The sequence below is a fragment of the Corvus cornix genome, chromosome 9 (genome assembly GCF_000738735.6).
Source record: "Corvus cornix cornix isolate S_Up_H32 chromosome 9, ASM73873v5, whole genome shotgun sequence".
NCBI classification, from domain to species: domain Eukaryota; kingdom Metazoa; phylum Chordata; class Aves; order Passeriformes; family Corvidae; genus Corvus; species Corvus cornix.
The window spans coordinates 22,689,817-22,717,566 of NC_046339.1; the positions used below are offsets into that span (position 1 = coordinate 22,689,817).

General features: G+C 40.0%; 1 protein-coding gene across 3 annotated transcripts in view; it reads right to left on the reverse strand.

Annotated features, from left to right (window-relative positions):
* Positions 1 to 517: 517 nt before the first annotated feature.
* The window catches only part of UGGT1 (UDP-glucose glycoprotein glucosyltransferase 1), a 42,408-nt gene continuing 15,175 nt past the window's right edge, over positions 518 to 27,750 (reverse strand). For 2 of the 3 annotated variants that reach the window (XM_039557083.1, XM_010405473.4), the window contains exons 14-41: positions 27,586 to 27,705; positions 26,382 to 26,467; positions 25,828 to 25,963; positions 24,773 to 24,904; positions 23,202 to 23,366; positions 22,888 to 23,008; positions 22,052 to 22,150; positions 20,692 to 20,715; positions 20,053 to 20,147; positions 19,211 to 19,417; positions 18,484 to 18,615; positions 17,395 to 17,525; positions 15,945 to 16,040; positions 15,515 to 15,617; positions 14,974 to 15,053; positions 14,323 to 14,512; positions 12,463 to 12,621; positions 10,613 to 10,698; positions 10,202 to 10,286; positions 9,099 to 9,187; positions 8,518 to 8,622; positions 7,841 to 7,925; positions 7,082 to 7,264; positions 5,733 to 5,893; positions 5,127 to 5,241; positions 4,765 to 4,881; positions 4,307 to 4,466; positions 518 to 3,884 (exon numbers count right to left, since the gene is read on the reverse strand). In XM_039557083.1, the coding sequence (XP_039413017.1) occupies positions 3,859 to 3,884; positions 4,307 to 4,466; positions 4,765 to 4,881; positions 5,127 to 5,241; positions 5,733 to 5,893; positions 7,082 to 7,264; positions 7,841 to 7,925; positions 8,518 to 8,622; positions 9,099 to 9,187; positions 10,202 to 10,286; positions 10,613 to 10,698; positions 12,463 to 12,621; positions 14,323 to 14,512; positions 14,974 to 15,053; positions 15,515 to 15,617; positions 15,945 to 16,040; positions 17,395 to 17,525; positions 18,484 to 18,615; positions 19,211 to 19,417; positions 20,053 to 20,147; positions 20,692 to 20,715; positions 22,052 to 22,150; positions 22,888 to 23,008; positions 23,202 to 23,366; positions 24,773 to 24,904; positions 25,828 to 25,963; positions 26,382 to 26,467; positions 27,586 to 27,705 (3,288 nt within the window). In that variant the 3' untranslated portion in view covers positions 518 to 3,858. The remainder of the gene's footprint in view (positions 3,885 to 4,306; positions 4,467 to 4,764; positions 4,882 to 5,126; positions 5,242 to 5,732; positions 5,894 to 7,081; positions 7,265 to 7,840; positions 7,926 to 8,517; positions 8,623 to 9,098; positions 9,188 to 10,201; positions 10,287 to 10,612; positions 10,699 to 12,462; positions 12,622 to 14,322; positions 14,513 to 14,973; positions 15,054 to 15,514; positions 15,618 to 15,944; positions 16,041 to 17,394; positions 17,526 to 18,483; positions 18,616 to 19,210; positions 19,418 to 20,052; positions 20,148 to 20,691; positions 20,716 to 22,051; positions 22,151 to 22,887; positions 23,009 to 23,201; positions 23,367 to 24,772; positions 24,905 to 25,827; positions 25,964 to 26,381; positions 26,468 to 27,585; positions 27,706 to 27,750) is intronic. The other variant, XM_039557085.1, reaches the window with a different exon arrangement.

Consider the following 27,750-nt stretch of genomic DNA (forward strand, 5'->3'; position numbering starts at 1 on the left):
TTGGGCTTCCTGTGTCAAGCTGTCTCATTTATAGCTCTTTGGTTAATAAAGATGCTCTGGTTAAGAGGCTTTGAGAGTCCCATGGGAGTTTGGAATTCATTCCCAGCTCTGAAAGAACTTTAGACACAGCTCTTGGAATACTTGGGAGTATTGCTGGAGGATCACTTTCCAAGTGTTTACTGTGAAGTATCAGTGTAAAACCAAATCAAATGAAGAAATGACAAAAAGCTGACACAGAAACATCCTTTTTAAGTAGTAGTAGGTAGAGTTCCAAAAAAAGACCTAAAAGGTAGATTTATATAAGATATTCCTATTGTTTAACAGAAGTGCTTCAGTTTAGAGGTTACTCGAACACCGTGATTAACAAGACTGGCTGGGAGGGAGAACTCCTCCTTTTCCCTTCTGGCTTTTCAATGGTATCCCAACACTTGCATACAAGAAGTGAAAAATGTACTCCAAGGAACACTATTAAAACCTGAGTTATCTGCCCCAAAGCAATGGACAGGAGAGACACGGGTAAAGAACAGCAGAGGTTTTATTACATTGGATCTTCTTGTTGCCACTGCACTGGGACACTCACTGTGATCTCAACATTCAGTAAAGAGAACTCCCAATGCCTTGGGTCACTTGGTATTGGTGCCACACAGAGTTATGGAATATTCTTGAACAGATTACAGAAGATTTGGGTAAAACCAGGTCATAATTTAAAAAATGTTCTGGTTCCTAAGACTGTGACTGGCTATTTACTGCTTTGTACATGCCTCTTTCATTTTCTTTATAACCCCATATAGCTGAATGAAGGAGAAATCCTAAAGTCTTATTTCTTTGCTATTTGCTTTTTAGTAAGGCAGTGAAATCTTCCTTTTAAAATAAAAGTACAGAGCATTTCTCAAGTGTGAACTCCACACCAAGCGGTCGAGCTGCTTGTAGCCAGAGATGGGAACAACGTCATCAGTTTGCCACAGAAAGGGCTTTTCTAGGCTGAGGGATCCAAAATTACACTGTGCCCTCTGCAATCCCCATTTTCTAATTATCATCAGTCTTACTAGTTACAGGACCAGGCCATCAGTGATATGATCAGCAGCAGCTCTATTTCATTAAGCATCTCACTCTGAGATGCTTTCTAGATGGGGGTGACAAACTATTTGTCTTTCAAGGCCCCATTGAGCATCTAAGAGCAAACATATGCACAGATCCAAAAGAAGTGGTTATTCTCTTCTTGATTGTTATTTTTGGGTGGAAATAAATAGTGGCTTCTCAGGAAAAAGGGGAATAGTTCACATTCAGAATGATCAGTACCATGTGCATTTTGTATTGTACTTGTGAACAGCTACAGGACTCTTATGAGTACTGCAAGGGTACAGAACCTCACAGTATGTTTCTGGTTTCTTTCTGTATCAGTTGTGAGTTAGATAAGTTTTATTTCTTTATAAAAACTGAAGAGCATGGCGTCTGTTAACTAGAGGCAACAAAAATATCCTCCAGAGCTAGCTAGATTTTATAATTTCAAAAAAAAAGGATGCAGTGTGGGTGTTCAAGTACATACATTAACTATCAGAATGAAGGTGTAGAACTAAAAAAAAAATATCTGTAACTGACATTTAATTTAGAAGTATTTTCTTATTTGACACACCATTGTAAATGTGCTGAATTTAAGAGGTTGCTTTACTCTCAGTCTTGGGGCTCTGAATATAATTTGGGGAAAAAAAAGAAGCCAAATCTGGTTCTAGATAGGAAAGGGCCTTGTTTCATGGAAAGCTGCTCTTATTCTGAAGGCTTGGGCACATTCTTTCCCCATCCATCCCTGGAGGGAATGGTGGTGTACAGCTGCTGCCCACTTCTTCCTGTGCCACTCCACGTGCTCCAGCAAGGCTGAAGTGCTTTGTAGCTGAACACAGAAAGGACAATCTTACCTGTGCTGTATTAGCTGTTTAATTTCGTGGCAGGCACATTGTTTTTTACACTAGGAAAAAGTCCTTCTACTGTAAGTCTGCTTCTCCTTAAGTGGAACAGTTCTGATGGCAAGCATAAGGCACCTCACCTGTAATTTCCAGAGCCACCAGACAGACAATCTCAATTTAAAACCCCCAAAAGTGGGAAATACCTAAGCTAATAAACTCTGTAAGGCTGCTCTCTAGCCCCCCATGTTTGCACAGCTTTTTCTGGGGAGAGGTGGGTTATAAACTCTCCCAAACCTTGCCAGAACTCCCCACCTTTGATAGCCACAAGGGCATGTGCAGCACTACAGGCCAGCAGGGCAAGCCAGCTGAGCTGAGGGACCCTGGGCACTGCTCTTAATGTGCTTTTTAAAGAGTTTGGGCCCTCCCTTGAGCTAGCTGGAGAAGAGCTGCTTTTTCTCTTAAGTCACACTACTGAACAGTTTAAACACTACAACTGAAGTCTTCTTTCAGATTCCTCCAAAACTTGACAGGATTTATAACACAGTAATTCCAGAGGAATATCTTAAATCAGGATTATCAGTGGGTTGAAGGTCTTACAGCAGAAAACATTCACCTGTATAAAAACATGGGAGGCACAAAAACCAAAAAAGTTTGGATTTCTCAAGATGCATAGGTAACTATATTTTGTACTAGCAATCTCCTTTTAGTTCCTTTATTTCAACTCTTCAACTCCTCAGTGTTACCAGGAGCAGGCTATTAATCCTACAGAATGAGGGAAATAGGGTTTGAGGGTTTTCTTTAATTGGTATGTTCATAGTACAGAACTATGGCAGCAGCATCTTTAAAAATGAAGACATGAATATGAGTGATAAAACTAGCCCAGGGTAATTAATCCTTGCAAGAAGAGACCTTCTTGTCTATGCACAGAATGAAAGCAAATGCAAGTGAAATATCCAGAAACCCCAAGATCAAATTAAGACTGTAATGTGTGCAAGGAAAAAGGATGATCAAAGGACTGAGTGGGAGCTAAAGCTTAAGACCTAGGAGCTCTGAAGTTTTTATTGATGTGACAACATCGCTGTTTGAAGAAAAATAAAGTTAATGAAATTTACATGATGATAAACTTCCAAGCTTCCACAGATTTTTCATAAACAAAAAAACATTCATGAATCAGTGAACCACAGCAAGAGTGAGGCCCTACCAGTTTTGCAGACTGATTTACACTTGGAGCAGGAGGAAGGGAGGGCACTTTGATTCAAGTCATATAGGCTAGGATGAAATCAGCTGCCAAATTCCGTGTTCTGCTCACTTTGTAAGCTTAGGCATTTGGATGGGCATTTAAATAGATTGTGGTAGCTTTACATTAAGCCAAACCATCAAAAGTTGGGCAATACATGAAGACAGGAAATAGAAAATCAAAATAATGCTGGTTTTGTAACAAAATCAAGGGCAGACTGAACCAAATCCAAGAAGTATTTTCAATTGTTTGAAAACCTGAAGATGAAACAGCGTCCCAAATTCAAGGCAGAATTTAGAGCCTTATAATGTTACCTGGAAAAATTATGTCCATCAGATGAGGTTAGGACGTATGTCTGCAATTCCCAGACTCTCAAGTTAGATCTGAGGCCAACAGGAGCTTCATCAGTGGTGGAGGCAGCAACAGCTGAAGGAACAGGCTGTGGCTTTTCCGGTGGATTGTGAAGTTTTGTTTCTGAAACACTAAATTCCATCATGGGGTCTTTCATCTCCACCACAGGTGCAAAAAAACCCCAGTAATGCTAATTCCAGCAATCCAGATCCTATTTCATATGCAGAAATTAACCCAAAGGCAAGTAATAGAAATGCATACATCATCCCATTCAATTATTCAGCAGTTTTGCAGACATACCGGAAAAAACCTAGCTTTCAATATAAAAATTGTCTATGAAAAAGTCTAACTTGAATTTGTCTCCATGGATCATAATTCCACATGTGCTGCTGGATCTGTAGAAGAGGAGAGAACAAAGAGCACTTAGTTTCAGTTGCCTCAATTGGCAGATTGGTTTGAAAATCAGTACAGCCTCCCGAGGCTTGTTCCTTGCAAGGTACCAGTGCCTGAAGAACAATTCTCAGCCACGGTGTGTAGCAGCCCTTCTTTAAGGGTTAAGATAAGGCCAAGCTCATAAAATTGCAGGAACAGTGAGGGTCTTTTACAGAACTGGAACAAGTCTGTTCTCTGGCTTTCAGAATTAGGTTAAATTGCACCAGCCTCACTCAGCAAAGGTCCTTCCATCCCATTACACTCCCCGATGATTGAACAGGCCCTCATTCAGCCCTGTGCATGGTACAAGCTCACAGTGAGGGAGCACACAGCACCACACCAACAGGTATGGAGGAAGTCACAGAAGCACAGAAACAGAGATTACCATGTGTGTGTTGTCCTGGCATCTTAGCTGGTGTTCCCATTTCTTTTTCCTTCTGGAAATGACTCTGGAGCAGTTTGATTTCTTGATCGTAGTCCTGCCATTCTGGAACTATCCGCATGGCTGCCTGCAGCTTGGGCTCTTTGGTCATTGGGTTGTTACACTGCAGACAGAACAGACAGGCTACAAAAGGTTTCTGCACTCAGCTTCCCTCTGCAGGGATTAATCTGCTGGTGGTGAACAACACGTGCCTGTACTTCAACTAGAGAACAGTGCAAAGTCTCTTTCCAAATTCATAACAATGCCACTGCTCCAGGTAAGAGAAATACAGAAGCTAACAGAAGAAACTCAAATGCTGAAAACATGCAAGTACTGATACAGGCTGAGGTAGGGAAGTGCCTCTAAAACTGGTTGCTGTATTTTAATGTGATGTAAGAGTGAGGGAATCATCCTGCACTCACCAGATCAATGGTTTTTGCTCTCTTCTTTGAGGAATCGTCACACCACGTTTCACACCACAGCCACTCCTGGGGGAGGGACTTAATTGGTACCTGGTGGATCATGTTGTTTGGCAAATCCTGTTGTGCAAAATAGAGAGTTAGTAGCTGTTTCCACAGGGTGCAGGGTGGGAGGAGCAACCCCCCTCCCAAACCAACAGTAATTCTGAAGGTTAACTTCTGTAAGAGTTTTCTTTTGCCCCAATGCAAATATAAAGTGATGAATCAACACTTCATCCCATTCCAAACAAAGTCCTTTGGAAAAATCCCAAGTCCCAACCTGACACCATCACCCAATAAACCAAAACAAACACAATAAAACACACCTGATCAAGGTTGGACAGACTGTTTGGATCCTGACTAAGACCCTGATACTGTCCTCTGAGTCGATCTCCAGCTGCTATCTTTCTGAACTTCTTCAGATCCACAACATATAGAGCACTATGTGGAGATGATGCAATCAGTAATGACATTTCACTGGGGGATAATTGACTGCAGCCCCACTAGAACCCCTGAGACACAATACCCTAAAACAATCTCACAGTGGCAGCACATCAGATGATCCATTACAAGGCAGGAAAGCCACTCTAACAAGGTCATGGCACGTACAAAAAAGAGTTTTCAACAAATCTATCTTAGCTTTGCTGTCATGCAGTCCCTGTTCCAACGTTTGTTATTAACAAAGGAAGATGTCTGTTAGATAACACTTCAGTTCTTCATCTGTAAAAGTTGTAGCATACTGAAAATAACTTCAGTGTCCCTAGTGCTTACAAGGGACCATAGGCCATGGAACCTTTAAGAGGCAACAGTAAGCAAAAAGTGGTTCATACAGGGCTGTATACCTCAGCTAGTTTTCTGCTAAGTCTAAGTAGCAACAAAAATTTTACCCCTCTATTTTGAAAAAAAAAAAAAAAATAGTAATTCTTCAATACCTGATGTGGTATTTTCTTCCAGCTAAATGACTTGCCCAGTATCCTGATTTCCAGAACCTGTAGCCATCCATTTCCCTTCGGCTGTCACAGAATGGAGTATATCCATAAGGAGCACCGTCGAGATTGAAATCTCTCAATTCTTTTAGATCTGTGCGCACAATCTGAAGGGAAAGGACATTTTATTCTGATTTCTAGGAGCCTACCATGGCTTATTTGGAAATGCTGTACAGGATTTAATTCCAACTGAGCAAACAGCTAAAGGAAGAATTACCTGATATATATGGCAGTCTTTGGCATTATGTGTATGTAGTACAAAAACACAGCACAAAAGGTGTTGTCTCCCTGCCCTTAGAGCTGAAGCAAATAAAATAGAGCTTCAAATAAGCTGATAGGGGTTGGTTTGACAGCTGAAGAGCAAAACTGTTTCTTAGGCAGCAAGAATTCTCACTATACATGAACTCTACTGTGATTCTTGGTATCCCTTCCTCTCAGTTTGCAGAGCCTCCAGGGAAGAAAGCTTTTTAATGTCTTTTTGACACAGATGTGGCAGTAGCACTACTTTAAAAATACCACTCTGATGGGAAAAAATGCCTTAATATCTCTCACAAACAGAGAAACAACTGTCTAAAATGACAACAGGGTAGCTGGAAATCTCTCCTAACTGATACTTCAGCTTAAGTTAGACCTGGCATGGGACCACACTGTACATATGCCAAAACCCCCAAGGCAGCTCACACTCACTTGTTGATGATCTGTACTTCTCAGTTCCATGTGTATTTTTGATAGAGTACTTTTGGCAGTTCTCACTGTGCCTGTTTTCTGCACTTTCCACCCGTTGAGGAGTGAGGACACACAAAGCCTTCCAGTCCTGTTTGCCTTGCAACAGGACATGGCCTCATGCCCAAAGGATTTGCCTTCTCCTCCTCTGAAAGCCACTCAGATGTGGCCAAGCTAAAAGCAGGGGCCTGGGAAGGCAGAGTGGTTGGTGACTTAGGAAAGTACTGTCTGTGGTAAGTGATCTGCAGGCTGGGAGAACAGACTGAACTGGAAAAATGGAAATGTGAAATAAGAATCTATTTGGCAAACTAGCTGGAATCACAGTGAGTGAGTGAGGAACCAGACAACAGCAAAAGACAGGCCAACAAATCCAATCTTGTGGAAACAGGCACAAAACCCAGCCCTCACTGAAGCATGCAATAATTACAGAATCAACCTCCAGTCATACCTATGAAGGGCTCAAACTTGCAACCCTTCCAACAATACAGAAATTGTATTCAGGAATTTATTATTAAAAAAAAAAGAGAGAAAGAAAAAAAGAGAAGATCAAATAACTCCAGCCTCTGTGTTACCTGATCAGCATCCACAAACAGGATTTTATCAACAGCTAATGGGAAGAGCACATCTAGAAAGAGGATCTTGTAACCCCAGATGATGCGCTGCTTCTCTGTTTGTTGGTGCAGCCAGCGTGGCCATTTATACTGGACAAGCTCATACTGGAAATTATACTTCTTGGCCATGTATGGGATGAACTCCTGCAGAGGGAGGGGAAAAAAGCAGCTTATCTCAGTTCTTTGTTCCTCTGCAGGAAAAAGAAAAGCACATTACAAGAGACAGACTTCAGTCTAAGGCATCAAACATCATAAAATGAAATACCACAAAGAAAATTGTTAATTCACACAAAAGTCTTGAGCCCCAAGTTGAACAATCAATACAAATTGTAAAGCCAATTATCCTGAGACAACTAAATATTTCAGCATCTTTGTCCACACAGTTCCTAATGAGCCATTTTATAGTGATCCACAGATGAGTCTAAAAGAATGCACTACTCAAATCACAAAAATTCACAGATGGGACAATTATTTAGGGGTGTACAAAGCAGTGTAAGTGGGAGCATGCAAAATGACAGAAGAGCATTGGGAGAATGTTTTTTACTAGAAAAACTTGGCCCACTGTCACATCAGCTGACATTCTCATCTGTGAGGCTTTCTCCAACTTTGGGTGAGCACACGTTTGGCCAAGCAATGCTGGTACAGCATTGGGAAGGGAGGGGGAAGCAGCTTGTGGTATCTTTCCCCCACCACCAAATAAATTCCTAATTAGTGACAAACCTTGAATGTAGGTGATAAGTAGTTCTTCAGAAACCAAAACTTTAAAGGAGTCTTGGTATGTTTCAGCACAGACAACATCATTATGCTATCAAAAGAAAAAAAATAAAACAGTTACAGGAACAAGTGGCACCCACAAAAGATGAGCTGTGTAATAGATTACAAATTGCTGGGCTACATGATTAAACTATTTGCAGTTATGTTATATTTGCAGTTCAGTTATAACTGAACTTCACACATAAAGAAAAAGTGGGCAGCTTCAGCCTATTGTAAATTGCTTCATTTGATCTACAAAATCACTAAACCCCCAACATCTATGTATCTTAACTAGTCAGAGAATACACAACCTGTTGGCTTTCACAGTCCTTTGAGAACAACCGAAGTTCAGATTCTTTCCAAAGCAACTGTGACTTATTCTGTAACTTCTTAACAATACATTGGCTACATTGTAGTGAGAAAATTTAGGGCAGCAACATACCAGCTATTAAACCAAGTCTATTTTTAACTCACGAATGCTATGCAGACAAAAGTTCCTATGACACAGTAGAGGCAGATTCTAGTGGACTTCTGAAGCATTGAAAAAGTGGGGTTTTTTATACTCTTGCAGATTTTAACCTTTTTCCTTGTGCAAAGCAGGACAATACCATTTGGCACACTGGGATTAGGAATTCTCCACTAACCGTAGGAATCTTTCATATAGGTGTCCTGAAGCTACAGAGAATATATTTAGTACATCATCTTTATCCTGTTTCACATCTTCATTCTTTTGTCCTCCTGTGAATCCCCTGAAAGGAAAACCATGGTTATATGAAGGACAAGATAGGAAGGGCCAGCTCTATAGGAAAGGCTGCAAATACAGAAAATGGCTACAGTTTTGGTTTAATACAGTTGGTCTGTGGGCTTTTGGTGTCATTCCCTGCTGACCAGGGCATCTTCCCCAAGGCAGAGTGCTGTGCACATGGACAGGGAAGGTCCAAGAGCTCACAGATGAACACCCTTTGCTTGAGAGAGCACTGGCTGAGGTGCAGCTCCTGGGAAGGAACAATGTTTTCAGGCTCCCAAGTAGCAGGGGGAGTAAGGGAAGGTAAAAGCAGGTGCAAAGCAGGAATCCAGATCTCTAGAAACAGAGGAGTCCAATGAATGACAGCCCTAAATTCAGGCAGTCTTAACAGACAGCTGTGGAATTTCACAGACATAATGGTATTGCCAAATAGTTTTCCAGTTTCAAGAGACTTGCAGGTTATCATTTAATTAGTTTTACCATTTGAGAGATTCCCAAAATCCAGATTCATTCTCATTGGTGCCATCACTTAGTAGATCTTCATTCATCATATCAAACTTTTTCTGAACCTGTGAAGCATAACATGGCTTTAGTGAGTGGAACCACATATTGGGCAAATAGCTATGGAATGTTATCCTGACACCGGTTCTGGTTTCACCCACTTGAATTACATCCCATGAGCTGACAGGTAACCTAAGCTGTCTGGGAAAACAGCTCAGTAATGAACTGACTTTTTCCTAACAGATAAAAAGGAGCTTTTAGACACCATGTTAGTCTGGACAGTTAAAATGCTTTTCTAAGAGATGTTTAGTGAGCAACTTCGATGATGGTGACTGGCAAAGAAAATCCTTCAAGGAAACCAACACCCCCCACTCCTCAAAAAAACCCCCAAAAATCAACACACCAATTCCACCACTCTCTAAGTGGTATAACTGGCCACTGAGACTCCAAAGCAGATACACAGACAAGACAGTGAATGGGGAGAACATCCCAAAATTAGTCCAGCACAAGCAAATGGTGTCAGGTGTGAACTGGCTGTGTTATAGCCATCACTTATCCAGCAGTCATTCTCCTTAAACTTCTCAGCTATGGCATTACCTGAGAGGCAACCCAAAGAGACAGGAGATTAGTAATTTACCATTTTTTTCTTTTTTAAAATGTATTCTCACCTAGTGTGTGTCAGAGTGACAGAAAATGTCTTGCCAAATGAATAAAATTTATCTGTAACAGATAAAATGCTGGCTCAATGGACACGCTGAATGTTTATTACTAGACATATACAGGACATACAAAACTGCCTTTTCTTGAAGTTATAAGCACATCTGAGTCAGGAAAACGTGAGTATTATTGTATCTCAGGGACATACACAAGGAACAGGACTTACATGACATTCTCTCCTGTATCAAAAACTCAAATCAAGTCTACAGGTGATGCTCTCTCCTCCTGACACTGTGAGGTGAGCTGTGTGCACACTGCCTTAAGTGCATGCTCGTGGGAAGGGAGCATCAGGCCTTAATCCAAGTTTCTCCCCCGCTGTTGGTCAAACAGTCTGCTTTAAGAGCATCCCTAGTTTTTAAACTCACCTTCACTTTAATAATTTTGCTCTTGAAGTTATTGAGAACAACAATAACTTCATTCGCTTCAGGCGGAGAGTCTGTGCCATCGTGGCTGAAAATAGAGCAAGATACTGACTTTTACTACAAAGCAGAAATACATTCTTTATTTCTTCTGCTCATTTTTATACACTTGTTAAGCCTCAGCATTGCAAAACGGGTTTGAGACATGATAAAGAAACAAATACATCTATTTGAACACACTTAATGGGGTTTTAAATTAATTAATTTCACCTTGCATAACATAAGTTCAGCATGAAATGTAATTTGCTGTTTAATTTGCTGTTCAGGTCACCACATTTGGGAACCATTAGATTACAATGCCTACCTACTTATGAAGTTTCACAAGAAAAAGACTGAAGTAATCTTATCCTGACCTACCTGTAGATCCTGTAAATATCTTCAGATCTGCCTTTTCTCAGTCTTAGAGTCCATGCACCAGGATTGGCTTTTAACTGGAAGTAGCCCTGTAAAGTGAAAAGAATATTTGGCAGTTTCCAGAAAATGCAAATGCAGAAAAATTAGCTTTAAAGTTACGTGTTTTGACTCACTGTTTTATATCTAAAATGTTATTTGCAAGCCCATTGATTAACATAACCTTAAGGCTTTAAACCCAGAGAACAGGAGAAAAGCCCCAGAAATTATTCCATTCAAAACTGTTGGGTTTTCCCTAAGAGACAAAAGCTTGAAAAGGTCTGGTACTATTTTTTAGATCAAAGTCTTCATTGCCCTGACAGGAACAGTGCAAACTCCAAGTCTTTTCCTGCAAAAGGTTGCCTTCATCAAGGAGTGAGGGAATTTCAAAACACTGATTTGTAATTATACAACAAAATCTAAAGGAATTCTGAAGCTCTACAGAGTGGTATTTCATCTACAGCAGGAAGCAGTACCACAATTTACACCTTACAAGATACCTCTTCTACAGAGCTTAAAAAATTACAAGTGAAATCCAAATATTGTGTTCAATTCCTTTTAAGCTTCAGATTCCAGATCTGAGTATTTTCCTCTGTGATTTAGATCATTACACCTACAGAAGATACAAGCAACTGTAGAGATGCTTTAGTGCCCCATTCAGTTTTGTACTGTGGCTTCAAATGCTTGCAGGTCCTACGTGAGCCAGTCTGCTTTAAAAAGAAAATTTTAAAATGTTTTTTAAAAAGCACAGGGCGTGTTCCTGGTCTCTTCATGCCCACACACAGTACAAACACTGAGCTGAGCAAGAGGAGTCCCAGCTACAGCACCCTATCCTGTGGTACAGACACTTTGGTAGAGCTAATTAGGAAAAGGACACATCTGAGCCATTAAGCTCTACCGCCCAACATAATCAGACAATGTGATGTCATGTAAAATAAGGGACATCTTTCTTTCTACAGTAAGAAATACTGCATCATTCTAGGATATACTCTAGCTAAGAAAAAGCACAAATTGAAAATGAGTAAAAATTCGAAAGTAAGTATTTTGCACCAGTGAATATTTTTTCCTTGTTTTTATTTTAATTCATTTAAATAAATGTAATACCTTAAAAAATTAAAAAAAAAAAAACAACAAAAAAAACCCACAAGAGGTGATTTACTTCAGTTTTTCACTAACATTACATAACAAGAAAATATTCCAGTGGCTAACTTCCTCTGCTGTAATTTCAGTCCAGCACCTCTCTCATGGCCCAGGGTGAGAACAGACACACCCCTTATGTGGTGACATTACAAAAGCAGCTGCAGGGAACAATCATACACTTCGATTTCCAGCACCTTTTCTCAACTAAAATAAGCAAATCCCATTCTTTCCCACTTCCTTTATTTTCTACAATGTCAGCTATTCTTGCTGACTCTCTCCATTTATGCCGTAGATGTCCTGAAGAAATGGGTCCCAAAATGAGACAGCCTGAGGCTCACAGCACCAGAGTGGATGGCCCAAGGAGTACCCTGTCTCAGGAAAACAACTGTCTGAGCTTCCCTTAGGAATACTGGCAGCATTTAAAGATATTCCAGAGACCCTTCTCAGCGAGCTGAAGGGAAAGGAGCACATCTTGAAAAAGGTGAGAGAGAGTATGAAGCTTCAGACATCAGTGTGAGGAGTGATGTGGTTCTGATGTATTTGCAAGCAGCTGTGGAGTGCAAGATACACCAGATACCCACAGCCACATGCTAGAGAACAGCCAGTGGTTAATGGCAGTGGCTGTGCTGACTGGATGAACACCAGTTAGCTGCTGCCAGCTCCAGCAGAACGCTTACCAAGTTGGCCATAACGATGGTATCAACGATGACAGGGCTGGTTGAAGTCCCCAGTGTAAACTGGAGTCCCCGAGGTGGCTGCCCAGTTGTAATGTCATAGCAGTGTCCCTCCAGCAGCAGGTACTCCAGTTCATACTCTGCAGCTACAACACTGTCCACCTGTAAGGAGCAGATACTGCTGACTGCAGCACTAGCTCTAAAGTGCCGACTTCTAGTCATTCAGGTACTCTCTAGAATAGCCATAGTCATTAAAAAACAAATTTACCAGAGTAATTTTATTATTAGACAAATACCTAGAAAGCCTCAAAGAGCTCAGCTCCTTCAAATGACAAACTTCACACAAATATTGTTAAGAGTGGCCCAGACCAAAAGAATTTGGATCTCAACATATGCTAGAATAAGAAAAGGGGAGAATTGTTGCTCTATTCCACAATTTATTTTTTTTTAACATTTACTGGAGAATGTAGTTGGCATATCATAAAAAGTATATGATGGGATCCAGGATTTTGACTGTAAATCTGTTTAAAGCTGGTCTCACCTACTATTAGCTTTGTTTGCTCTGCATTACCCTTACAGTGCACTAGGGTACTGTCAGGAAACACCCATTCCTTTCTTTCTACACTGAACAAAGGTGGCAAGGAAAGAGAAAAGAAAATATAAAACAACAAAAAAAAAGAAAAAAAAAAGAAAAAAAAAAAACCACAACCCCAAAAGACTTGGGTCCCTACCAGGCCAAATTCAGATGTAGCCTGAGGACAGTACATAAGCAGAATGTTAGTTTAATCCCACAAAGCATCTCCTCTCATTTGCACATCCAAAATGACAGTTTAATTGCTACAGCACCAACAGACTGCACATTGGGAACTGGAAATGGTGCACCTGCAAAAGTAAAGCTGCTGTTTATTTGGAAGCTCAGGAATGCACTTTGAATGCCTGAAGCATTTAATCGCCCTCTCTCTCAGGCTTTCAATTAAATTAAGGGGCAGGCACGGAAATCAGAGGCTTGACATGTAATACCAGTGGTTCATTTATGGCTTTACAGCTAGGTTAAGAGATGAAAAGCAAAAACTCCTAAACCAAAACACACTAAACCAAAACCCAAACCATAAAACACTCACCAAATTTCCTAGATTTCTGACTAACTAGTACAGGATTAGGAATACCGGATATACCACAATACCATACCATATTTCCAAACAATATTAGAGAGATGCAGAAGTAAGAGGGGGCTAATAATACAGTGATCAGTGAGAAGGGGACCCACATTTGTAATGCCCACAAGGCTGTAAAGCCTGCCACTTTTCCAGAGGCCTGTTTATTAAGGCTCTGACAGTCTCATTACACATACAGCAGACAGGCTTTTCCTTATTTCTCCCTCTGGATGTGGGGCAGCACTGCCCAGATCCACAGTCTAACAGTCTGACTCTAGGTCTGTTCAAGCAGCAGTAAGCTCCTGAACCTACAGCCACTGAGTGGATTTCTGCTGCATGATTTTACTGCTGCATTGATACTGGATGTCCTTCTATCAACCACAGGAGTCTTTGCCAGTTAACAAAAACTGTGAAAATAAGTAGCTAAAACCAGCTTGGTGGCTTCTAGGAGCAAGGGAAAGGACCTGCTTCAAGACTAGGGTGTTTTTGAACCTCTGGGTCAGGCATCCATGAGTAACTGAGAACAGCAATCTTGCTGTCAGGGAGCTTATGCTTCCCCTCCTAGAAAATCTTTAGAGGTCTGCAAATGCAGTAATATCCACAGCTGTATGTTTATTGGCAATTTAAAATTCTGCATTTCTTTCCCATAAAAAAGCCCTGGAAAAACACAACCATTTAAATGCAGTAGGAACATGATGATTTCTCTTACCTCCTCTAAGAAAATATTGTCAAGGTCATAGGGGGTTCTAACAGACTCCACCATCCAACTCTCAGGAGTATTTAAGTTCAGAGTGAACAGTGGAGACTGGGGCATATCTAAAAACTTGGCAATTGGTCCTGGAGCAAAGTTATTCTCTGCTGTGAAAGAAATCTCTGGCTCCAAAACATAGCGGTAAAAGCTGAAATTTCAGAAAGAAAATGTTAGAATATGTATCTGCCAAAATTTGCTAATATTCCACTCTCATTCTATTTGCAGATGGCATCAGCTTTCCCTGACCTCTAATGTCTCCAAGGCTTTGTCCAAAGTAACACAGGTTGTGTTAACCTTAGGATAGGGCAGAATTTCGGTCTTGAAGGACCAAACAAGACTGTGCAAGACTCAACCATTAAGATTAGTAAGTTATTTAATTTTATATAAATATTAAAAAAAAAATTAAAAGCACCCAACTTGTAAAACAGCAGAATTACTTCATGCCATCCACAAATTCCCAGATTCTCTGTGGGAAATGATGCTATTACATAAATGAGCTCAAAGCAGTTATTGAGACTTCCTATGGGACAGCTGACCACGCTTCTGTGCTTGCACATTCCAACAGGCTTCTCTCTCTCTCCACCCCCCTTCTATCATGGAACTCCTTACCTTTTCAGTGGCATGTCAGAAAGTTTAGACTGGCAGTTCATAAACACTCTCAGGTTCATATTTATCAATTGGTTCAAAACCTAAAGTAAGGAGAAAGAGACATCCCTTAAGATGCTAATGAGAAGAGCTGACCACTGTTTTATAGACAGGACCTCAGGGTGGCATGTTACATGCTCATTCCCAATCCTCCCTCCTTGTGATTTGCTTTACCACCCCTCCCCCTCCTTATTAATTGGTGTTTTTAAGAACAGTTACCTGCTCCTCATATTTCAGGCATTCTTTTTGGCATGCTGAGACCTTCCTCAAGAACACAGTCACTGCAAACTAAGCTGTTAGAGCAGTGAAGCTAAAAGCTCTCTGGACAATACCTGAGCATGATCTTGTTAGTGCATAGTGCAGCCTCATTAGTATTTCCACTGATAAATGTACTGTGAAACTCAGACACACTATTAGAAAGCCACTGGTCACCACACAGTCAAAGAGGAAGACAAACATTCCAAAATGACAGAATTTGACATTGCTTACAACCCTGCCTACGTACCAAAAGTAACGGAGCAAGTCTTTGAGCATCTCTGGTCACAGGATCAACAATAGCCACAACATCAAAGTATGTCTCCCCCTCTTTTGGTCTCAGTTTAACTGCACTAAATGGAAGAAAATACAATTTTGAAGTACCAAACATATGGATAAACACCTGAAATGCATAACAACCCACTGCTGTCCATCTCATTCTGAACTGAAATTACTTCCTAAATGCTGTGCACCTTCTGAAACTAGAGAAAAAAAAATAGGCATATAGATGTATGTTTATAGAGATAGGTAAAGAGATAAAATTAATTTCTGGAATCTTCCTGAAAACTCTTGAGGACTTTCCTATTGCTACTTAGATTTTTTTTTTTTTTAATTAAATGCAACACAGAACAATGGGAAAGTTAAAAGACACAGAAAAGCATTGTTCAGCAATTCTATACCTGTATCTTTCTTCAAAAAAATGATACTCAATCCTTGCCTCTCCTTTTGGCTGAGCAGAAAGAAGAGCATCCACTTTCATTACCAAGTCACTTGCCCTGAAAAGAAGGAAAAGAGAAAGGCTTGCAGATATCCAAAAAAATGCCTGTACTTACCACATTTGTGCCAGGCTGCAGCAGAAGAGAAGGCAAACAGAATCCAGATACCCAAACACTTCTACTACCTCTCTACAGAGGCTCTGAAGAAGTAAACATATTTAAGGGTTAACCCACCAGTAATTTAAACTGGTTGCAGCCTTGTTACTGAATATACCAAAGGATTTAACTCTAACAAATATAGAACAGCTGCTTTTTTGGGGTCAACCATGTTACAGGCACTGCATTCCCAATCTCCCCCGACCACTCAGACCTGAAAGCCATTCAGATCAAACCCTTGTTTCAGTGCTCTTCCCATCTTACACTGCAACTCTGAGCACTGGGAAGCAATCCTGTAAGTGGAGAAATTTTTGAGAGGGGTCCTATCACAAAAGATAATTACTTTTGACTACTTCTTACTTTTTAGTATTCCCATAAATTTTCAGTCTAGTATTTTAAGAATATATTCAATCTTAAAGGTGTAAAACCTCTTGAAAGTTCAATGAAAACTGCTTTGTACATCACACCTTTGCCAAGAAGCAAAACTGTAACCCACAGGTCTGTCAGCTTTTCCTGAATTGACAGTCTCAGAGATTTACAGTGACAGCTGTTTGAATTGTTCATACCAAACTCACAAGCCTGGTGAATTCCACTAAATTCCACAGTGCTTTCCAATGCAGCAGATAATTTCAAGTTTTTGAAAAACCTTGGTAGCATTCAAATAAACAAAATGAAACCCCAAACCCATTGCTCTGTCCAAAACCAGCCTATGTTCAAACTATGCCCTCTTCCACCACCCCAACACCCAATGGATGCAGAAGTGCTTGGAATACTGTTAAAACCTGTTCTGCTGGGATCCAGAATCACACAACATTTCTGCAGAACAGACTTCATGTTTAACTTCCTTGATCAGCCCTTAACAGTCAAGCAGCATCACAGCAAAATGTGATGGTGGAAATGTATGGTAGAAACCATCTCCACAGCTGTGTGCTCCCACACACAAACATGCACCTACAGGGGCCTCCTGTTCTTCTGAACTTCAACATGACTTTCTTTTGATTAGTTCTTGATTACTGTGCTTTGTGCAGTAACTATCTAGAACTTTCCTTTCCTTATCTCTGTCTCTTTCCCCAGTGTTTCTCTTTGAAGTTAAACACAGTTTACAGGATTCCCATAGTACTGATGGGGAAATGTATCACTAAAATAATTTTTCTGTTGATAGGCCAAGCAGCACTTAAATGAATTGCAAATCAGATTCAGAAATTCGTGTTACCAAGAGTCCCAGCACTTCTCTGTGAGCCTCCTTATGTTTACTTACAGATCTTCTTCAAATCCCAGCTGCTGAATCTGAGATTTGATTTTCTGTCCCGATGTCTTTAGTATGATATTTTCAAGGAGATGAAAATCATCCTGATTGAACATCTCTCCATCCTCTAATGGGCCAATAATCTACAAAAAAAAAAAAAAAAAGCAGAATCAGCATTATTAGGTAAAGGCTACACTGAAAAAAAATTCAAAGATGTATTAAATAAATACTCCAGCCCAGTCTCAGTGGAAGCCAACTGTTTAGGCTGGTATTAATGTCAGTGGCAGCAGAGTTTAACAGGTAAATCTAATTATTTAGAGCCAAGAGTCCCAGACTAAGGCATAAAATACACACTTAAAATTTTCACTGGGTCAGGCACATTAAATTATACATGAAGTACTACATCTGGAAGGGGCAGTAGAATACCAGGCCAATTCTAATAGTCCAGCAAGACTCCAGCAAATCTCCCTCCTCCAGCCTTCAGAAGCTTAAAAGCTATCTAGACAAGTCTTGCTATTTTGCTAATGAGAAAAATAGAATACAACAACTCATCACCTGAGATTTTTAACCCATTGAAATATACAGCAACCACTGGGACCTGCATGGGTTTTTTCCTAACTAGAAACAGATGACAAAAGAAAACCCAATGCTGTACACAGCTGGGTTTCATTATTTGCAGTGAAATGCTATTGTAACATCTTTTACCTCATCTCAGAGAAACTACAATAAAAACAGATGGTAGAAAAGACCAAGGCACCTTGGTCAGGGCAAAATACAGCATCATTTTGCCCAGTAAACTGAAGCAGCATAATCTGGCAAATTTATCATCCCCTTCTACCCCTGGACTCAATTCACTGCCAGCATGAAAGCAATTTTGTTATTGAGAGACCTGAATTTGTACCCAACACCAACAAGTAACTGCTCACAGTAAAAAGAAAAGGGCACACAGGTGTGAATAAATCAAACTGGAAGTGGTCCTAAAGAGTGCTGAGACCTAGAAAAGGCTGACACTCCTGTGCCTGATTCCCAGACTCTGCTGCTCAGGATCTGCTTCTTTCTCATATGTGGAGTATCTCTCTCACTGTCTGTTGATCATCTCACCCGTCCATTGCTGATCACAGCCCTCTGCCCCTTCTTCAGCTTTAGAACATCTCTGCAATAAATAGCATGGGACAGAACAAAATCCACCTTGGGAGATTCAAAGGCTTCTTTGAAAATATTGGTATCCATACCCTAAAAGAAAAGAATACTTGACATTGAAATAGGAAGAAAACTAGACCTCTGCACACTTCTTAAAAGACACCTTTTGGTTTCCATTGAAGAACATCTTCATATCTTGCTAAAATTGATCCCTGGCCCCGTTTTCTTTGTGGTCTTAAACCTAGTTCTTGGTTGTTACCTTCACACTATCCCAACTTCTGCTGCAAAGGGCCACAGCTACTTAGACGAGTTCCAATCTTCCCAACTTTTTAAAATCTACTTTGAGAAATGCACTTGTATTTTTTTCCCAGCCTTAAAAGAAGATATTATTCTCTTAACCACCCAAGAAACAGCTGACTCACTTAAATAGATCCCTGCACCCATGCTCCTTTTCACTTTTCCAAGTCACGTAGCTTTGATGTGTGTGAGAATTTACTTTATGTCTAGATGGATCATTATATTTAGGTAAGCCCTTCAGAGAGTAAAAAAAAAAAACAAACTAGCAAACCCAACAGTGTTACTTTTCTCTGCTCCTGCACCTTCTGCATATGAATAAACTACACTATAAAATTCATTTGAGGAACAAGTAAAGCACCCTCCCCATGCAAATGCCAACAGACGTGCCTACCCCAACAGCAAATTCCAAGATGTCAGCTCCTGCCTCCAGTGCCTTCACAGTTTCTTCTTTTGCCATCTTGGTGATGAAGTTCTTGGCATTATTTGAGGTTTGTGTCTGCAAAGCTGCCCATATGGCTTTAGCTACAATGGTATTCTGGCTGTTGGGGTCTTCACTCGGATTATTAATCATGCTAATTCGAACATTGTTGCTGGATTTCTGTGTTTAACAAAATAGGTAATGGGAAAGTTTAAAATTTCAGATGTAACAAATATGTAATAAACACTACAGCAAAAGCTTTGCCTTTCTTAACCAGAATACCAGATTCCAAACTGGGTAAATAACAGCACAGGGTTAAAATGATGAATTAACTAATGTAACATCAAGCATTTAGCTTACATAGAGGCACCACTGGGACAGCAATCTTCTAGATAACCCTGTGCTACCTAAAAGATTCAGGACTATGGCCACCACTCAGAGTCTGGCAAACCAATGATTTAGCTGTAAGCTGTGCATTTTTGTGTTTCAATTATCCTCCCAGAACCAATGGGATGGAGCAGAGAGCAATGCCCATGTTCATCTCCAAACGAAAACACAGATATTTCAGTTTAACACCACGGGCTTAAAAGAACATTTATTGTGTTGGTATAGTGCCAAGAGGCCATTCTGTCCTAGCTTAAGATCAGCAGTGTTCCAGTCCCTACAAAAAAGATGAGGCTGGAAATTAGAGACCCTGCAGGGAGAACCAGTCTCTCCAGGTCATACCACAGGAAGGTGCACAACTTGTGTTTTACAACCCTCTACCAAGTGCTTTGTTAGCACTGCTAACCCATTTCAATGAAAACATTACCTACCTGATGTTTAATGGCATCATACAACAATTGCCTCCCTGAAGGTTTATCAAAATCACCAACAATCCAAAAAGTAACTGGTCTAACAAAGGAATCATCTGCAATTATTACAAAAGGAAAAAAAAAAAGGAGAAATTTGAGGGTGAAGGGAAGGAAAACTTCATTTTTTTCCTCATTTGGAGGTAAACTATGACACACATGCAAAGACTTCAAAAGAAGTAAAATTCCATAAGAAAGCTACGGATGAACCAAAGCCATGAAGCCTGGCAAGACAAAATTAATAGCATTGGTATATTAGTCTTTATTAGGTCATTCAGAAAACCCATGTGGGACAGCATGCATTGCTCTTTCTAAGCTGCATTCTTTTAGTATTTTTGTTTGTTTGTTACCTTTCCAATTGCAAATTATAAAGAAACATATATATAACTTGCCGATTCCACCTGGGGCTGGAATCCAACAGACACACCACTTCTCTGTATGGAAGCTGTTAGTTTACAAAATCAGTTTTGTATAAAGACAAAAGTGCTGCAGCAATCACACATTTCAACAGCTTCCTTCACTGCCTGCTGGTTCTAAAGCCAGTGTTACAAAGGAACCAGAAAATTCCCAGAACAATATAAGAAATGCCAAAGCATGAGTTACCATAGATCTCCTTGGAAGACATTCCTGGTCAAAGAGCAGAAAGGAAAGGGAAAAAGGAGAGACACATTAATAATCTGATGGTAATCCCAATGTGTATCAAGAAGCTGCAGCGCTGTACTGGGCATAACTGAATCACTACAGTTCAGATCCAACAGCAACAAGTTTGTGCTAATTTTATTGGAAGAAGCTTGGACTTTTTCTTCCCCTCAAACAGATGGATGCTTGACTTTCATGCTACAGCATTAGTTATACTACATATTACCAGTTTCATACTGTAGGGTGAGGGCATCACTCTGAAGACTGTTTACAAATGCCGCCATGCCACTGTGCTGTTATCTTCCCTCTTTAAAAACCAGCAAGGCAGTGCTCTATCAGTGCTGGTGCTGAGCCAGCAACACATATAACTTCTCTATTACTTTAGAAAATAAATGTGGTACAGCATTACTGTAATCAGAGAGCAGTTATTAAATATCTTAAGTGGCAGAAGAGGCAGTGACCAAAAAATGTCAAGCCATGGAATTGTAAATTAATGCACTTTCCAACAAGCATGCCGAGGTGTGGATTTAATTAATGCTCTACACAAGAAACTTGTTCAAATCCAAGTGACTGAACATGAATGAAGAGCAGGCACGAGACAGAAAGAGCAATGGGAGCATTTCAGGTAATGCACATGGATGGCAGTGGCTGGAGACAGTACCATGGAAACCTGGGACAGTCTAGTAAAGACAAGAGCCAGGAACAGGAGGAACTGGGTCAAATGACAGCAGCTGATTTCTGGTATCTAACTGAAATGGATATAGGAAATACCTGATGATGTCTGGTTAGACCTGATTAGGCTCTGCACTATGTCTGTGCATGCACTTCCTACTCTTGAGAGGTACAGCCGAGTTTTAACATTTTTATGTGCAACTGTGACAATACTGCCATTGGAAAAGCAATACATGCACTGGAGCAATAAAAACAGCACTGACCACGTTAGGTGATGTCTTTTACAACAGGCAGTTAGAATTTTCTTCTGAATCCATGTAACTTTTAGCAATTTTGAATTATGAGACAGAGACCTAAAACCCCTTTTATATTTTTCTAGTCATTTGCTTACACTGCTGCATTTCTGGGGATCACTTGCAGTACAGCAAGACCAGTTTGGGTGGGACTTCATTATTCAGCAAATGGTTGGGCTGGGTTTAGAGAGGGGAACATTCTTGTTCAATGTAGATGTCATGTCTTGTAAAAAAAAAATCTTTAACAGACTGTGCCGTTACCCACAGGCCTGACAAGGCTCTGTGTGTGAAGAACTGCACATATGCTTGGAAACACACATAAAAGCAGATTTGGATTCAGAATCCACCACAGATGTTACCTTTCTTTGTTAAGTAGGTCATGCTGTTTGCAACAGCAGCTGTCTTATCTTTAGAATCCAATGTGGTAAATCGAGCAAAGTCATCCACAAAATAGTTATCTGAGGGAGAGAACAAGTATTAGATGCCAAAGCAACTACCACACGTAAAATGAAAATAAAATCACTGCTGTTACCAGAACATTAAGAACACATCCCATTTTCCTTCTTGTGATACTGCTTATATCTCATTTTCACTGTTAATATATAGGCTGAGAAATGAATTTTGCTGTCCCACAAGTTACATTAATAACTACATTGCATATTTGATAGGCAGAAGTCAGTTGAAAGAATTGCCCAAGTGTCACTTAGTTGGCATTAGTATATGTAAATAATATACACTGAAAAAATCCACTGTGTCACTATTTTTCAAGCAACTCAAAAAAGGCATGTGTAATGTCACTGTACTGCAGTCACTGTATTGGGTGTTCAAACATTTAGCAATGGAACATTTTGCTGAATCTGAAGTAATTCCAGAGATGACTGTCGACCCTGCTCAAAAGAAGGTCAGAACTAAGAAACAATCTGATGCTTTAGGCATCAAATGACTGTTCTTGGCCTTTTGCAGCATTACTAATTTCTCAACTTCACCTTAACCCCTTAAGATCTGTACAAAATCAAAACAAATTCCCATTTTGAAAATCAGTAGACATTAAATGTTGTACATAACATCTGCCCTGCACCGGGGCTGGGTCATCGCTGGGGGTGCTGTTAATGCTTTGCCACTAGAGTTTTCCACTGCAACAACAAGTCTTTCACTCAGACATTTCAGGTTTAACACAATTAAAAGCATCCCTTACTCATTCCTGTCAGATCTAGGTACTCTCTGTCAGACCTTAGGATTCTTGAGTTAATTCTTGGAACAACATTAGGCTGGTTCATGATATACTCAACCACATCTTGGTCATTAGATAGTTCACCCTGAAGGAAAGAAGAAAGAAGCATTATTTGTTACTTCCCATATAAAATTACCTTGCATAACTTAAAAAAAAAAAAAAAAAGCCAAAAGCAATTATGAAAGTTAAGTTGTCTTGTATAATATGTAGCCAGGGACTTGTGAATCTGTTTTGCCAAACCTAGTTTCTCTCAAGCCACAGCCAACCTCAGCACCCACCAGGTATACAGCTCGCTGGAAGATGCTTGTGGTTTCCAGGATTTTGTGCATGGTCACGGTTTCCAGGTCATCAGGATCCAGCTGATCTTTTTGGAAAGGCATTCCATTGAACAGCACCACAGGGAGAGGGCCTACACCCGTTTGCTCATAGTAAGCCCTTGCTGCCTAAAGACAGAAACAGAAGCAGCTTTAGCATGTCAGCCCTTTGCCACCAAGGTTCCTAAGAAGCTGTGCAATACCCACAGGTCTGTTCTAAACACACCCAGGATCCTTACAGCTTCTGTTAGATACAGACAAAGTTAATTTGACGCAGTGCATAAGACACTTTCTGTATCTTACACGCACAAGATGTCCTTGACTTTCAGAGTTTCAAAGCAAAAAAAGTTACTCCATGATACAGAAGTGCAAAATACTCCATTAAGTTCATCTTGTAAATTAATTCCAATGAGCACTTCCTGGTAGTAGCAAAAGATGCACAACAGGAAACATGACTTTGCCTGTGGAAGCAAACGCAATGCAAGCAGTGCTAGCTGTAACGTGAGATAGGGTAGAGAATTTTTTTATTTTTTTAAGAATGTGTTTCTTAAACCTGTAAGAAGACAGTTACCTGTGAGGCAGGGAGTTATTCTGTCAAGACAAATTTCCCTGTTTCATGTCACCACTGCAAAATGCACTGTCACTGAATGATACCCTGTTAGAAGTTAACTAGGTTCTGCTGGTTAGAGGTTCCGGTTGAGGCCTCTCCACTCATACAGAAATGCCTGTCTTACTTTCATGGATTTTTATTTCCTTAAAATGTTTTTCTCTTCACTATGCTACACTGGAAGAGCCATATGCATAAGAGCCTATTTGCTGTAACCCTGACTGCATTCCTTACATTTACAGATGTAGGCAGCATCACGTGCGTTACAGAGCTACTGGTGACAGTATTTTCATTTGTTTCAGAACAACAAAAAGCAAGAAACATCCCACTATAGAACTTCAGATCAAATCTGCTTCATCTCACATATAACTGGTTCAATAGTGATTTGCCCTCCTAATTTTCACCATACAGAAAAGCATCAGCCCTAAAAATGACTTCAAGAATTATTTGCAGAAATTTGTTGGATGTCTTGCTATAGAAAAGTCATTTTGAATTCATAATCATGGCTTTATCTCACACAGTATTCAAACACGGATTCAGAAGCCCCACACTGATCCCTCCCAATGTTAAGCCTCTTGGTTTTTTCATGAGTCATTCCATCACCTTGATTTTTTTTGCAAACACTTTTAAACTCTACTGAAGTCTGCATTCCGTAATGAAAGCATGACTTATGAGTCACAAGAAAGCTATCTTGGTTCTTTACATAGAGACTTTTAAAATATATATATTACATTATATGTATTATGTATATTACATAAAGCTTGTGCTGAACATAAACAGTAAAGTATTACTAGAAGTCCCCAATGTGGTAACAAAATAGTTACCTGGTTGGTAAGAGAACTGGATCAAGAAATTGTATGTAATTATATTTTCAAAACTGTTGCAGCAAAAGAAGTGGAAAAAAAAGCTCTATTTCATGAATTCTTACCTTTCTGTTTTGATCATAGGCAGAATCAATTCCCAGAATGCTGTTGACTTCCACATAAGGATACTGTTTCTCAAGAACACTAACAACATGTTCCACTTTGAGCTGGTCTCCTGTTTTTACTTTGTTATATATCTGAAAGGGGAATACAAGTTTACAGCTGCAACTGTAGAGCCTCTGTCCTTATCAAAGGTAAGCTGACTTTGTCACCTGTATTACAATAGTTATAATAAGGCATTAACAGCCAGACTGCAAAACTTATATTTATCAGCTGCAACAGCTCCTCCTAAGCACTTGTAGCCCTTAGAAGTTTCTTGCTATACCTTGTAGTCATCCCAGTGAGATTGGAAGAAGGTAAATAAATATTTCTTTAAATAGTAACTTGTATCTTTAGTTAGAAAAGGTATCTGAAGAGGGAAAATAGTGCTCTGGGGAAAAAAGCCTCAAATAAAGCATATCCAAGGAGCTACCTTCCCTTCAGAACTTGGGATATGCTTATGAACAATACAACCTCACATGTAAAGCAGGTAACTCTTTCCCTCTTGAAGGCACAAGATTTTACTTTGAGCTACAAATACATACCCAAAATAAAAAGAATAAAAGTAACTGTCTTTAAGTAACCACCAATTTAATGTCACAGTATGCCCCAGCTTGCCAATCTGCACAAGTATCAAGCCACAGGTGAAATCAATTTACCAGCACCTGTATTGCCCTTTAATGTGGCAAAGGTATGCAGCTGGAACAGCTCAAACCAAATTATAACAGTGAAGGGATGGTGCAGCTCAGAACTCACAGACAGAATGAGCAAAGGGACAGGACCAGAAAAACGTGCCAAAGTGTTAAGTGTCACAAGGAAACCCAGTCTCACTTGTCAAAGTTAGGTCAGAAGCACATTACAAGGACACATGTAATCTGTGGCACCAGTATTTGGAGATACTCTGCATACTAACCAAGCCAAAGAACAATTCCTTCCATCATCTACATATTAGCCCATTAACATCACCTTACATACATGGAAAATACTAAAACACTCATTTCTCTTTTAAATTAATACTTACAGACATGACAGTCTGAAAAGCATAATTGTTGTCCATTTCTTGTGCCACATAATTGTATGTCCTAAGGAGGGCAACACCAGGATCCTGAAGTCCATCAACATCCTCTGAGTCATTAACTACAAAGACCAGTCCTATCCTGCAATCACACAAATTCTCAGGTTATCAATCTATTACACTAATGAAGAATTGACTCTTCATACAACTGCTGGCTATGATCATCATCTTAGACACAGGCTTTTACTAGAATAGCCTGGGAACACGTTGAGCAGAGCGGCCAGGAATCAAATTTAGGACATATAATCTGTAACAAGTCCATCAGAATCTTGCTTTTCACCCTTCTCTCATCCAAAGCTTTAAATTTCTTTTGGACTGTTACAGAAACTGAACTCTGTTTTGCTAGTAGAGAAAGTTATATTCAAAAAATATACACATCCTTCGAATACAAGGCATGTAACATTTCTGCTGTGTCCTAGAAATGAAAATTTTACAACTGCAGAAGTCACATGAATAAAACTGATGTAAAAAAACCCCAAACATTAAAACACAGCAATTACCTCAGCGGGATGTGGTTACCAAAGAACATTTCTGCCACATTCAGTAGTTCTGCTGTGGTCTCATGAGTAGGATCTACTATCAGCACCTGTACACAAATAGCAAGTGAGAAGTTTCCATTCCCTTAAGAATTCAAGAAGGGGTTTTGATCAAAGATCACTTTATTTATGTCTCAGTGCAGAATTAGCATCAGGCCTACTTTATATGCTGCCAGGGAGATGAGACTCATTACATAAAAAGCTTCTTCCAAAGTGTCTAAGTCCATGATCTACAGTGCCCAGTCTAAGCAACTCCTTTAACCAGAGGAGACAGGACTCCTTACATGATACCTTTACCTCAGTATAGCCTGGCACTGGCTCCTGCCTCTGCCTGCACACAGATCCACCCACTCCCACATGCCTGGGAGACAGGCATTTGTCAGAACTGAGCAACACTTGCTCTGCTCAGTGTCCTGGAGAGCCAGTGTTGCCAAGATGTTCTCTGCTGTCCCAACCCAGACAGAACTGGGCCGTTCAGACTGCATGTAGGCCCCTTCATTCATGCAACTGTTGTCTTATAATTTAAAAATCTCTGTTAAAAGTATTGCATTCCAGAGAAAAAGGTAACACATCAATGCTCCCACAGGTTCAGATGGTTCAAGTCCCTATTTTCCCCTAATCAGAGTTCTTTTTTTCCATAAGGCCACTTTGCCACATGATAAGGGTTACAGTGCACAATTTGCAAACTCTTCATCAGATCTAAGTTTAAGTAATTTACCTACAGACTAAAAGGACACCTAGAACTAAGCTGTTGAGCATTTATTCAACTCTTGGTGCATGAATGCTTTCTAACTGAAACAACTGTAGTTGATCTTACCTCTGCTAAGAAGACAACAGTTAACAAATTTGACAGATTTCAGTAACCAACTTCAGGTATTATGACAAAGTGCAACACACCAAATTGTTATTTATCAGATGATAATTTTGTCCATTGACAAAACAACTGCTGGCATCTAATAGAAGCCAGAGAATCATGCTCAGTAATCTCTGAATCTCAGCCATAACTTACTAATATGAGGAGAACAAAACCTGTTAGAAAAGCATCCTCTCTCTCAAGCTATTTAAGTGACAGGGAATCCAGTGTGTATGTGAGGTAAGCTGCAAAAGCTGATGTTCCTGCTCTTGAGAAAACAAAATGCACATTTCATCTAGTCAGATTATTACTTACAAAATTATGGAAGTTTTTTCTAATTTGTCTGATCACACCAGGAAATGTGGGACGCAGCAGTTCTTGCACACTGGAGGGCCAGGAATTATACCGACTATCAACTTCAAGATTGTTGATCCACTAAGAAAAAGTAAAGGCATTTAAGTGATTGACAATCCTCCTGCT